The sequence below is a fragment of the Macaca thibetana genome, chromosome 15, assembly GCF_024542745.1.
Source record: "Macaca thibetana thibetana isolate TM-01 chromosome 15, ASM2454274v1, whole genome shotgun sequence".
In the NCBI taxonomy this organism is placed as follows: domain Eukaryota; kingdom Metazoa; phylum Chordata; class Mammalia; order Primates; family Cercopithecidae; genus Macaca; species Macaca thibetana.
In genome coordinates, this window is record NC_065592.1 from 64014205 (window position 1) to 64028060 (window position 13856).

At 39.1% G+C, this 13856-nt stretch overlaps 1 protein-coding gene across 5 annotated transcripts in view; it reads left to right on the forward strand.

Moving 5' to 3' along the window:
- BNC2 (basonuclin 2) overlaps window positions 1-13856 on the forward strand; it is a 459271-nt gene that overhangs the window by 319313 nt on the left and 126102 nt on the right. For all 5 annotated transcript variants that reach the window (XM_050761635.1, XM_050761636.1, XM_050761637.1 and 2 more), the window contains one exon: window positions 941-1176. In XM_050761635.1, coding sequence (XP_050617592.1) covers window positions 941-1176 — 236 coding nt within the window. The remainder of the gene's footprint in view (window positions 1-940; window positions 1177-13856) is intronic.

Here is a 13856-nt window from a genome sequence, read left to right on the forward strand (position 1 = left end):
TTCTTAAATTTGAGGAGAAAAAGCACCCAATTGAAATTTCCATTGTATTGAAAGTGTTGACTCTGAGAATGGTCATCCTCAGCTTTTTCTACTGAGATAACACAGCTAAGATACACCAGAAATTCCCACATGTTGTCTTGTCATTTGTTTCCATTTTCATCTGTACCCTTAGAGCTATTAACAAAGTGACTTGTTATTTCTTTCTTTTTAAAATTATGACTTTAATTTTCTTTCCTTTGTATCCTGAATAAGTTTCAGAAAACATGCCAGTGAACACAAAAGCTATCTAACAGGTGACTAACGAGAGAAATTGGGAGAACTAGGTTTTTGGATAACCCACTATAGCTAATATGACTTGACTTAAATTACTAACCCTCCACATGGATGTCAGCTTTCTTTATTTCCTCCAAATTAGGTCTTTTACCCCTATCGTCTAAAGAACACTCTCTTCCTCCTCAAACCATTTAGGTATTATAACAGGTGAATCTTATTCAGAAAAGTGATAATTGAGCCTCCCTGTATGGCATGAGTTAGAAATTGTTTTGTTTTGTTTTTGGTAGGGGTTGGGGGACACTATCTTAACTTGAGTTGAACCACAGTTCACTTAACAAATCAATGAGGTTTTTAGCACCAGCCACGGTCATTTAAAAACATCCTCAGTGGCTCTTTATCTTAAAGTTGAAGGTGTTTTGTATTTGTTGTTGTCTGCAATTTATAAACACATCCAATTTAAAAAATAGGAAAGAAAAGGGGTAAAACAGAAAGGAGATGTCAGAGAACTATTTTCTTTGCAGGATCTTGCTTAAACACGTATGGCAAACATTCATGTGTAGAAATGGAGCCCTGGTAACTTCCAGCGATATTTCTAACTCCTGTTCTCTCTCTTTATCTCTTTATTCCCAACACCCCCATCTCTGAAACTTTGGCGGGACCACCACAGCCTTGGATAAGCTCAGCACGCAGCACCTGTACCACCCCACCCAAGTGGAGATTGTGCAGTCCAACGTCGTGTTTGACATCAGCAGCCTGATGCTCTATGGAACACAAGCGGTGCCTGTGCGGCTAAAGATCCTGCTGGACCGTCTCTTCAGTGTCCTGAAGCAAGAGGAGGTGCTGCACATACTGCACGGCCTTGGCTGGACTCTGCGGGACTATGTCCGAGGATACATCCTTCAGGTAGGGGGAAGACTTGAACGCCGCCGGTGTCCGGGGCCGGCTCTGGGTGGGGAAGGGTGAGAGCCCTTGGCAAACCTCACAGGAAGGGCTGCACACCCTCCTCTGGTTAAAGTGGTCATTTCAGCAGGCTTGTCTGGGAAGGGGAAAGAAGGAGAGAGACAAAGCAGACCACCATCGGACCTCAGGGTGTATTACAAGGAAAACATGGCCTCTTGACTCGCGTTACCTTTGTTTGCACCTTTTTGAATTTAACTCTTTCTCTACAACATGGGTTTTCTGCTTCTCCAACAAGTCTTATTATAGCCCTATTAAAAAGGAGGGCCCTTTGAGGTGGGTGATGGGTGTGTGAAAATCTGAGATTACCCTGCACTTGGGTTTATTAGGGCTTTGTCTCATACTCAGTTTGCAGGTACGGTGTTTTTCTTGGTAGTCGTTGTAACTAAAGGCACACATTTTACTGTTTATTGTTTTTTCAGCCAAATCAAAAGTAGAACTATAATCCATATAAACTTATATAACCAGTAAACCCTCACATCATAGCCTTCAGATTTCTGCATTCTGAAACACACAGACATGGTTTTAGATTTGGTCTTTGCAGAACCTGTTCTTCCAGCCTTGAGTGTCCGTTTGTATCAATGGCACTTCTGATCTGGTTAAGGGCTTTAAGAGTTTTCTGGGAGGCCCACAGCCTTCATGCACCCCCATCTCCCATCCCTCCCTTTCTTCATCTCATTTTTGCAATGTGTCATGTGTCATTTGCATTGTATACTTTGCTTCTGAAATGTGTTTATGGCTGTCTGTCTTCCTACAACCCTTGAGGGGTCAGTGTTGAGAGCAGCATTTTGGGAGACCCCAGGATCCAAAGAGGCTACACTGGATGGTGAAGAAATACCCCTCCCGCCGAAGGAGATCTCAATTGGAGAAGGTAGAATCTGAAGCAATTTTTCAAATTTCCCATGAGGATAATACCAGGAGACATGACCCCTTCAAAAACAATTGGTTTTGGCTGTGCCAGCTTTGTGTAGTGCTAGAGATATCTCCACTGTTTATTCCCTGGGCTACTGTGTGTTACATGAAGAGCATTGGCTGCCAGCTTGGCATGTGAGGGGTGGGGAGTCTCAGTCTACCTCTCTCTTTAACCTGGCATCAGTACACACAGATTCTTGTCATTTTCCTGTGTGGTACCTCCAGCTGTTAGCTGTGACAGGAGAGCAATGGAAGGATAGTGAGTAGAAGCAGGGAAAGGTAAGGGAGGTGGAATAACCTTTCTGCTCTCAGAATAGGATGGCATCTTAATTTAGTGTGAATCTCAACTGGGAAGACACAGAAAATTTGGCCCTCAAAAGATGAGATGATGGTGATAATACTAGCAATTGTATATTATGTTTTCAGTTTATAGAGCTTGTTTACAAGCATCTCATTTGACTCAAGATGGGGACATGTCAGTGGGTTAAAGTAGGAAGGTAAGTCTTGGACAGTCAGGGAGCATGAGGGGGAACAAGGTCTAGGAGGAAGGGGCCAGGAAAAATAAATAAGGAACTGGTTTCACAATCCCTGCTTATACTGGCCCCAAGATGTATACAGTGCTACATCTTTCTACAATCATTTCCACAACATGATTATTAATATCTGTTTTGAATGGATTTTACCCTGCACAAAGAGAAAAACCTCTTACAGTTGTTTGTATGGAACTGTTTGCTTGGCTAACAGTCCTTTCTTTATTCCAAACCAACAAGTGTTTTGCCCCAATCTGGTACCATCTTTATTACCTCCCCTATGCTCCTTATACTTCTGTCATTAATATTATATTTCAGTTTCATATGTATTTGTTGCCTAAGATATTTACACCTGTATACCTACATAGAGACACAAGCATATACATTGTATCTTTCTGTCCAAACAAATAGGTATGTGTGGGGCTATGCTGATTTGCCATTTTAACAAAGTTCAGGTAGCACTTTGATAGCAGTAAATATAAAGCCTGATAATGTTTTTGTGTTATGGTCCTATTGTTCTGCCTTGGCCAGTGCCTGTTTTTTATTTTACTTGAAATAATTATTTGGATGTTAGTTTTTCCCCAACTTGTGAACATATCTCTAATGCAAGTATAAATAATGTAAATGTACTCTGTATTTCTTTTTATATGAGGGCCCAGTATTTAGCAGGGGTGTCAAATCTTTGGCTTCCTGGGCCACATTGGAAGAAGAATTGTTTTTGGCCACACACTAACAAAAGCTGATGAGCTAGGGAAAAAAAAAAAAAAAAAGTCTCATAATGTTTTAAGAAGGTTTACAAATTTGTGTTGGCCACATTTAGAGCCTTCCTGGGCCACATGCAGCCCGTGGGCTGTGGATTGGACAAGCTTGATTTAAAGATACAAAATTGCAAGAGAAATTAAGTTTGAGAGGAAAATTCAGTAAAACCAGGAACTAAAATTTATAAATCCTTTATTTTAGGGTGAAATATTGCATATAGAGAACATTTTCATTTATTGTAATACTTCAATTATAATTAATTTTTATTATTTTAATATAGATTTTGACAGTTTCAAATTTAATATAATGTTTCTCCAATCAGAGTCTAAAATTGACATTTTGAGAAAACTATAGATGATTTTTACACTAGAGGAATTCTAGGTTTAGTTTCTGTCTTGTTTTATTGGTAGAATTGATGTAATATAGATTTTATTTAAATAATGGTTTTTGTTATTCAGCATTTATAATCTACTTGTTCTTTGTTAAAACAGTTCTCGGTTTGGAAAAAAAGCAAATGGTTCCAGAACACCAAAACTGTTATCACTTATGTAGTGAGAAAATGCTTGTTTTGTTAAGAAAAAAAGAGAGAGACTGTAAAAGTAAACCCTTTTCTTCTAAAGTAATTTTGATAATTGGCCAATATTTTAAAGATTGTATGTGGTAATGATAAGGTGTGCACAAGTTACTTTGAATATAATTGTATATGGCATTTTTGTAAAAGTAGGCTGTAAAATGTGTGTCCGAAGGCTGTGGAACCCCATAATGCACTCTTAGTGTACAAGTCATTTTATCTGGCTAAAACTCAATTGTCTTGTAGCCCTCAAGGCATCAATTTTAGCATTATTGCTCTCAACAACAGTATATTGAATATTATGTCAGTTAAAGGAGAATAATTATCAAGGCAGGTTAGGGTGGCTGTTAGTCTTACCACATATTGACTTGGTTAGCAGTTGGCTATAGATTGTGTTCCTGGGCAAATGAAGATGTACGGTAAGTTGAACTAGTCAAGCCAGGGTATTAATTTAACTCTCTGTGGGACCAAGCCTGCATCCTTTATGTGTACACAGCTACTCCTGCCTTCTGAGATACCTCTGAATGTGGAAGAATGACAGTTGTCTGATCTGATTTTGAATTTTTGAATGTAGAGGGAAGAGGGGAGCAGAACTTTCAAAACTGTGTGGTTTATGAAGAGGTTATTATTAGAAAAAAAGAGATGATAGTGATGCTACAGATACATTTAAAAGGCTGGCACATTGACCAAGGATCCTGTACTTTTTTAATAAAATTAATTTTCACCTATGTGAGTATCTGTATAATTCACAAGGTAGTCAGTTGGGTATAAAATGCATTACATAACTGGGACTACAACTACTTAAGAAGTCAGGTAATATATAAAGAACTCAATATTCTCCTGTGTACTTACTAAAGTATTTATTCAGAAAGTACAGAAAAGGTAAGTTAGCTCTTAAGCATTTTCCAGACAACAACAAAAATGGGAATATGCAATTAGATGCTAAAATCTAAATACAAAGGAGAATATGATGTTTTTTCTACTACTAAAAAATAATTCTGGCCAGGCATGGTGGGGTCATGCCTGAAATCCCAGCACTTTCGGAGGCCGAGGCAGGCGGATCACTTGAGGTCAGGAGTTTGAGACCAGCCCGGCCAATATGGTGAAACCCTGTCTCTACTAAAATACAAAAATTAGCCGGGTATGGTGGCATGTGCCTGTTAACCCAGCTACTTGGGAAGCTGAGGCAGGAGAATTGCTTGAACCTGGGAAGCAGAGGTTGCAGTGAGCCAAGATTGTACCTTTGCGCTCCAGCCTGGGCATTGTGGCGAGACTCCACCTCAAAAAAAAAAAAAAAGAAGAAGAAGAAGAATTCTTAGTTCAAGTCTGTATCTCATGATACATTTATTGACCATGAATAGAAGCAGTCGCCCCCTCTTTTGTCCTTTCCCCATTTTCCCCTCTGTCCTTGACTTAGGAAATAAGAATATAGGTGATTATCGTTGTTGAATTTAGTCATTTAAAAATCAAGTTTTCACAGTCTCTTTCAGTTTGAACGTATAACTGACTTGCCTGGGCTCGTCCACCAGCCTGTCTGTGGAAATCTCCTCATTTGCAGGTGGGTCCTGCCAGAATTCAGAGAAGCAGTTGAGACACTCTGAATATTTAGCTGTGGTGTCAGCAGCCTTATAAGAAAAGCAGTAGAAAAAACTCTATAAGAAAACTCTCCTGTGTCTTACCAGCACAATTGGGACATTAGAAGAGCATTTCTCAAAGACAAATGGAGCCATCCGTCTTTGAGAGGTCCAGCTTTGGATTTGGGAGTAACTACATACTAGATCCTTCTCTTAAGCTTCACGATACACATTAGTATAACACAGGCTCTGAGGAGGTCTAGAGTACGAGCCTATGAGAGTAGGGAAGTAGCTGTCTCCAACCCTTCCCATTTCATAAACTCTTCCCTTCAAGCTCATTTGAAGTACTTAGTTCCTGAACACACTCAGCTCTTCTCCCACATGAGCTATTTGCGTGTAAGATTTCTTCTGCCTGGAATACCCTACTCGTGTCTCTGCATGGGTAATTTCTTCTCTTTTAGGCATCAGCCAAAGTCTCACTTTCTTACAGAGGACCGTCTTAGCCAATGTAGGTCTTTTCTAGTGTAGCTCTATCTTAGGACTCTGTTTCCTTCAAACTCCTATCACAATTTAAAATCAGTCAATTAAGTCAGCTGTTGAAATGTTTATTTTTCTGGCCTCCTCACTAGGGAATACCACAGATGCAGAGCACTCAATAAGTATTTGTTAAATGAATGGCTAAGGAAACCTTCTAGCTTGGTATAGCTTGATGTTTCATCATGCAACTGAAGGAATAGCCAGTAACTTCAGTTTGTCAAAAGGCTCTTAGTTGTTTCTCCAGGCTTCCTAAGGACTGACTGCTATAGCAGCAGCTGGGCTGTTGAGGGCAATAAGAAGAAAAGCAAAGGCTCCCATGCCTTCTAGCTAGTGGTCTGTGTAGAGTAAGTGTTTTGTGGTATCCATGTGGTAGAAAACATCAATATTAAGCAAACACTTGTATTTAAACAGCTCTTTGCAGAGCAAGTTCATATAAGTTACCTCTTTTCCTCCTCTTACACCATCCTCTTATAAGATGTTGTCAGTGAATTAACATTTGGTATAGTTGAGGCTCAGATAAGTGACTTTCCCCTGATCACAGAAGTGTTAATTGTCACAGTTGATACACTGTAAGCTTCCTGAAGATAACACATGCCTCTTATTCATCACTGTAACTGGCTTCCCAGCACCAACACCCAGGCTAAATACTTAATAGGGTGTATTAAATATTGGAAGGAGGATATTTTGAAGTTTGACTTGAATTCAGGTCTTTGACCCTATGGGTAATATTCGGATGTTTGTTTTTTGTTTTTAAGGCTACCAGCCTGTCTTTCCAGAAGGTAAGATGTGAGAGTCTGTAGACACAGAGTGGCATGATTTTGGGGAATAGAGGAGGCCTGAGAGTCTGGAACTGACAGACTAACTTAAGATCTCTTATATTCAGTGGCACACCAGATGTGTGACCTTAGGCAAAATTGGGCGAAATAGGTTCCTCTTTTGTGTTCCTTTTCCTGCCTATTTCCTGATACTCCATTTCATTGTGTTTACTCCTATTTGCTCTCATTTCTGTGACTAAAACCAGATCTAATATTTATCCTTAACGCTTTATTGTAAATTCCGGTCTTTGACTTGCCCTTCCAGGGATACATACCTTTTGTAGTTGAGCATAAAAACAAAGGTTTTCTACCTAGTTAGTAAGATTTCAGCTATACTATGTGCAGGGAGTGGAAGAGAGATGAAGTCACCTTTCCAGGGTTTATAAAAGCATTTCAAGTTAGATGGCAAAAGGGCTCTGGATATTGAGACAAGATTGAGTTAAATATGGAAAACTTTGCCATTCTTAGTCATAGTTTCTAACTCTTTAAAATTAAGATAACTCCCCATACGTCTCTAAAATTAAGATGACCCTCCTACCTCTAACTTTGAGCGGCTGAAAGGATGAAATCGTACAGATGAAACGTATGTTGTGAACTCCTTCTCAATAAATTTGCATTTCTTTCACTTATATCTATGTGTAACGTTAACTCTGACTAATTATAGCAGAGAAATATCAGTTGCTAAACATGTTTCCCTACAGATGCCAAATGCTTAATAAAAGGTAGGGAATGCGTTTTAGGCATTAGTCAGTATCAATAAGATAAATTGCAGTTGTTTTAGTAAGTACATCCTGAAAAACTACTAGTGGCATAACACAGCAGAAGTTTCTCTTTTCTCTGCAAGCCTAGTCTAGTGGTGAATGCTTTCCTTCCATAGGTGATTTGACAAGAGGTAAGTTAGGGCCATTGCTATTTTATGGCTCTGCCATTATCTGGGATCGTAGATTCCCCATCCGGGTGGCAACCCTGAGAGAAGGTGAAGGTTCTCTGTGGGATATTTTCATGGATGAGGCTCAGAAGTGTAGAGGGGTGCTTCTTCTCACATCACTGACCAGAACTTATATGTAAATGGGTCCTTGTGACTGAGAGGAGGAGCCAGGATGTATGGGCTTGGCAGGCAGTCTCAGGAAAAATAAGCACAGGTCTGTGCTCCACTCATGTGTGGTGGGATAGCTATAATTGTGCCTTCTTTTTATAGAGTTGGACCAGAAAAACTTAATGCAGCAGAGTCATGTAGTGAAGGCAGATTCATGGGCTTGAATCCTGGCTTCAGTTCTTACTAGACATGTGAAAAAATTAGGCCCATGTCTTTATTCACCTCAGTTCACTCACCTGTAAAACAGGGATAATAATAGTGCTCATGGCTTTGATGTGAAGATAAAGTAGAATGATTTGCATAAAGCGTTTAGTAGTGCCACTTGTTAAGTAACCAGGCAATGCTAACTGTTAATATATAGTGAAAAAGATGACGATATAGACTATTACAGACTACCACCAACCTGATCATTTTAGAACTTTGTTTCTATAAAGTAGCCTTAAATGCTGGATTTCACTGTGCCTCTTAAAGAAGAATGTCTTTCCAACCAGTAGAGAAAAAGGGTAGCTACTATTTAATTATCAATAAATAATATATACATACACACACAGACACACATATATATGTATGTACATATGAATGCACTTGGATATAAATAAGAGGGAGGAGTATGCAGTAACAAAGACTTTGGACTTTAGAGTTGGACAGACTTGGTTGTGAATCTTGGTTTCACTTTTTGGTAGCTCTGTTAGCCAGCAGCGAGAACATACTTGAACATCAGTTTCTTCATCTATAAAGGTTAAATCAAAGGATATTTTAAAAGTATGTAGTGCAATAACTAGCCCATAGCACTCTTATTAATATTTACCGTTACTACATTGTGAAGGTGTGTATTTTTGTGTGTGCATTTTTAAAAGTAATGGCTTGTTTGTTTATTTATTTATTGAGATGGAGTCTTGCTCTGTCTCCCAGGCTGGAGTGCAGAGGCATGATCTCGACTCACTGCAACCTCCGCCTCCCGGATTCGGGTGATTCTTCTGCTTCAGCCTCCTAAATAGCTGGGATTACAGGCGCCTGCCACCACACCTGGGTAATTTTTGTATTTTTAGTGGAGACGGGGTTTTACCACGTTGGCCAGGCTGGTCTCAAATTCCTGACCTCAAGTGATCCACCTCGGCCTCCCAAAATGCTGGGTTTACAGTCATGAGCCACTGCGCCAGGCCAAGTAATGGTTTATTCTATATATGACATTGTCATTTTTATCACCTTTGTATTTTCCTATTTTATCAACTCTTCTGGTGCTTTCCAAGCTCTGGCATGGAATGAATGATTGCTTGATACATTTGTTAAAATGATTAGAGTATCTAGGATTGTACCTTATTGCATAAAATAAAACATTTAAAACAGCCTTTGAAATAGTTATTATCTGACCTCACAGGTTTTTAGGAAATTTCTGGAGCAGAAAGATCAATGGATCTGGATATAAATTAATTTAGGTAATCCTTCAAATAGCAAAAAAATATTGATTTATTAGTATATATTGAGTATATAAGAGGAGATCTCTCAAAAAACTAACACTCTAATGGGTAAGCCATAAACAAATGATGGAAAGTTGTATGATATGAACTACAAAAATATACAGATGACCCAGAAAATTGACAGAAAGGAGGGATTATTTGACCCCAGGTAAAGATTGGATTATCAACACCATGACATAAGGAAGGTATCATTGCACTGTGTCACCAATATGTGAATCTTTTTCAGGAAAGAAGGATCGCATGTGTGATTGGTCAGGATCCCCCTGTCTTTGGCAGGGATATACAAAAAATAGATGATTCAGAGCAGTGTATTGTATTTATAGTGTCTGTTTTCTAAAGTGCTTGGACCACTCTACAAACACTGTCCTGGCAAGCCTCCTAACCTCCCTATTAGAGAGAGAGTTTCAGAGACTATTATCCTTGGTTTTAAAGTTAACAGTGATGGGGAGGCCTCAGGCAGAGGCAAAGCTGGAAGTGGAATACAGGGATTTTGAATCCCTTGCCAAAGCTCTAACTATTTGAACAGTAATGAAAATAAACACCTTAGATCCAAGGACAAAGCTTGATGTTTTGTGCTCAGAGTTAAAATAAAAATATTCCTCCCTTTACTCTTGCAAAATAAAAATATATGGCTTACCAGATTCCAGATTGCAGTGACTGCCGGAATAGGATTCGCGCCTGTGGAACATGAAGAGGGGCTTTTGCATTCCCTCAGGAGGAGCAGAAATGAGTCCACAGCTCACTGGCCAGTCTCCATTTGATAAGAATCAGTTCACATTTACTTGAAATGGACATTGTCTGTGATGGCACTGATTAAATCGTATGATCTTCCTGAGCAGCACTCATACATCCTTCTTGTTGAATTTAAAGTGAGCTCTGAGCTTTGGGTTTAAACCTTAATTCTAGCACCAATTAACTCTCTAGCCATACAAAAAGCACAAAATTTCTATGAGCCTTATTTTCCTGATGGTGCCTTCTTAAAGGAGCTTTCAGGATGAAGAGAAGTAATATGTTAAATTCATAGTGGAGCTCAGTAAATTTAGTTCCTTAAGTAGAATGATCTCCTAGTCCACCCACCCCAACCCTTAAGTTTCTAGAGCAACGGGAACTTTATGAGTCTTCCAGTTGCCCATACATTTTATTTGAGCTACTGTGTCCTTTTCTAGTATTTCCCCCAATTTGACAGAAGAGCCCAGTGGAAGATGAGGGGGACTTGTATAGGAATGAAATCCTCTGTGACTATCACGAAGAGTCATGAGAAAATTCTCAAGGCTGAGTCCTAGTCTACTATCTGTTTCTTTTGAGTGACTTACATTTCAAGTGCTGGTATGTGAAATTTTGAAGGGCTGTGAAAAGTAGAAAATTAGATAAGGATCTATGTGGGTTTCTGGAAGCTTTTGCTAAACTCATACAGATGGGACAAATGGAAATAAAGATACATTTATTTGATTTCTGCATGATAGCCATATGTAATGCTGACAGAACTAGAAAATAAAATGTGGGCCAATACATTTGCTAGGAGAATGAGTGACCACGCATGGTTAGGCCGTGTCTAGGCCTGATGATCAGAAGCTCTTCTTGATTCATCTGATGTTTGCATATCACCACTTCTTTCTTAGGGAAGTCAGTAGTGATTCTGGTTGTTTACAGACCTGGCAGTTGTTGCTGATAGCCTTAGATTTTAAAGATGTAGCTAACTAGCTAGTGATGTCACGAACAATTGTTTTAGAAACCTACCATTGTGGTCCTGTTGCTATCTAGGAAGTTTCTTCATTTGTTGGTGGCAACTGAGTGATCTGTTGTGTCTACTTTTCCTCTCTCCCCCTCCCACCCCACCCCCCCCCCCCCCCCCACTCCCCCCACCCCCCCCACTCCCACCCCACCCCCCATCTTCTCTCCCTTTTCTCTCTCTCTCTTTTCAGTCAAGGTAGACTTGAGATGGGGACTTGCATGGCTACAGTAGATCATAATACATGAGGCCCCCCAAATAAGAGAGTGAAACACTGACTGGGAATTTTCTGCTCGAACTCATCCTCAATTTACTATGTATTTCTTACCTATTAGCCCCCAGAAAAGCATATTTAGAGACTTTGAGAACCAAAGGTTCTCTCTGTAAGGAAATGCGTTAATCTGATTTCCTTGTTCTCATGTAATTTTCTCTCTTAAAACCATAATAATAGTGTCAGAGGCAGCTTTCTAGTTAGTGTGAGTAATGCGGTTACTGTATTTTCTATTTTTATTTTAATGTGCTTTTCCTGCTCTGGATTTTTTTTTTTTTTTTCTTGATTTTAAAAACAGTAGTTGAGTAAATGTGGTTATTCAAAGACTGGCGTATATTGCATCTTCTCTGAGATGCAATTTCGAAGGAAGGCTCTGTGCACAACAGGCATTGTTTTTTCAGATTCCTTAGTAGGATAAATAGGAGAATGTTCGGAACACAGACCACTGACAGTATTGGTTTATGGTCATGGCAAGTCAGGCTTATTCAGAGAAACTGACAATAGAGTAAACCATAGGTTTTGTCTCTAGAGAATCTGTTAATATGAAGTCTGTTTATTTTATGGTGTGTTGATAAGATACAAAATTAGGTAACCAGGGTAGCACCTTAAATTGCTGCATTCATTTGCCACTTTTTAAAGTGTGCACACAAGTTTAGAAATTTTAAATTAACAACAACAAAATACACTTAAATTCCTTTGGAAAGAGTAATTAAGAGCTACTTGTCTCTGTGTGCTGTGATCTCTGCCAGAATTAGAGTTCCTGCTGAGTATATTCCATTGAGTCAGCCATCATTCCATCAGCAGCAGGGATTGCTTTTCCACGTATTGACATGTGAGGGAATGTCTGTCTTGCAGTAGCCATGGGCTTGTGCCAGATTCTGAGATCCATAGAAGCAGTTCTGGGAGCTTTTCAATTCTGAATCAGGGTTCCAATTCATAATAGCTGAGCCAGGGAAACCGGGTTGAATCTGTGGCCAAAACCACGGTAAAAAACTTTTTCCCCCTTTCCCTTCTTGCAGTGCTTTATTGCTTTAAAATATGAGTGCCTCTGTCCATTGATTCTCTGGTGACTTTCCGTTGGATTCAAATTGTGGTCTCTTAGGTGAAAAGGTCAGTGTGTTATTCATTCAGCCACACATCGATGGAGATTAACTGAGAGCAGTACAAGACATTTGGATCCTGCCAGACCTAGGGCACCTGAAGGAAGTTTATTTCTTTTCTCTCTAGCCTTTACTATGCCTGCTACAGAAGAGGATGGCCCTGTGTCTTCTGGGAGTGGGGGAGGGTTTTGATTGGCTGTGTGTTAACTGCCTCAAATCCATGGCCATGGGGCGAGTAAGAACCCTGGAGAATCAAACATGTCATCTTTGTAGCATCACCTGATTTAGTGCTTTTCCTCAGGTCTGAGACATCTCAGGGGGCCTTTTTCCCTTGCAGCACTGATCTTTCAATGAGGTGCTAGTGTCTGTCCTGAGCAATAACAAGGAAAAACCATGAAGTGTGAACAGCTCTTATTAGCGGGGTAAATGTCATTAGCGCCTCTGTAGCTTTCCCTGCAATCTGAATGCTCTTGTCAAAAGAGCGACTTACTGAAGCCTCCTTTAAAATCACGTAAATGGAATTTAAGATGCTGAAGTATTACATTTTAATTAAGCAAAGCCATTAACTCCCTTTACATATACATTTTTTTTGTAGCCAGTTATGCTTGTATGCCTTATAAGGCTGTTGAAAAATTATCCAGAAAAATTATTTTAAGGATTTGAGAAGCAGTTGGTTAACTTTAAGTCAAAGTTTTAGATATAGACACCCTATACTCATGTGCCCAACCACTGTAGTATGCATATTGACGTACATGATAGGAGAAAACATTAGTATTTTGAGTTAGTAAGTAGGTCAGTTTGGATTAATGGAAAGTTTGAAGCTTAGAGTGTTTAATGAATTTATTCTTTTCAATACACAAATGGAAATGTTTTGCCAGTCTAAATTCCCCATAGTATTCTCCTGAAAAAAAATTTGTATATGCAGATATTTGCTTCTTTTGCAAGTTTGAGAATTTCAGAGTAACTTCTGGTTACCCTGGGTTGTGTCTTGGAGTTACAAAAAAAAAAAAAAAAAAAAAAAAACCATGTTAAACAGTTCCATGGTTGCGGGGGTCAGATATAGAAAGCAAATTATCTTTTTTTACTATGCATTTTAGTTTTTAATAAAAATGAATTGAGACATCTGGTTAAAACTTTGGTAGGTACATCTAGAAAAGTTACAGGTGGTGAATAGAAGTTTGCTACTCATTACTGCTAATTTAAGATGTGTAATTTGATATATTCTGTTTATTTAGTGTATAGTCTTTAAAATTA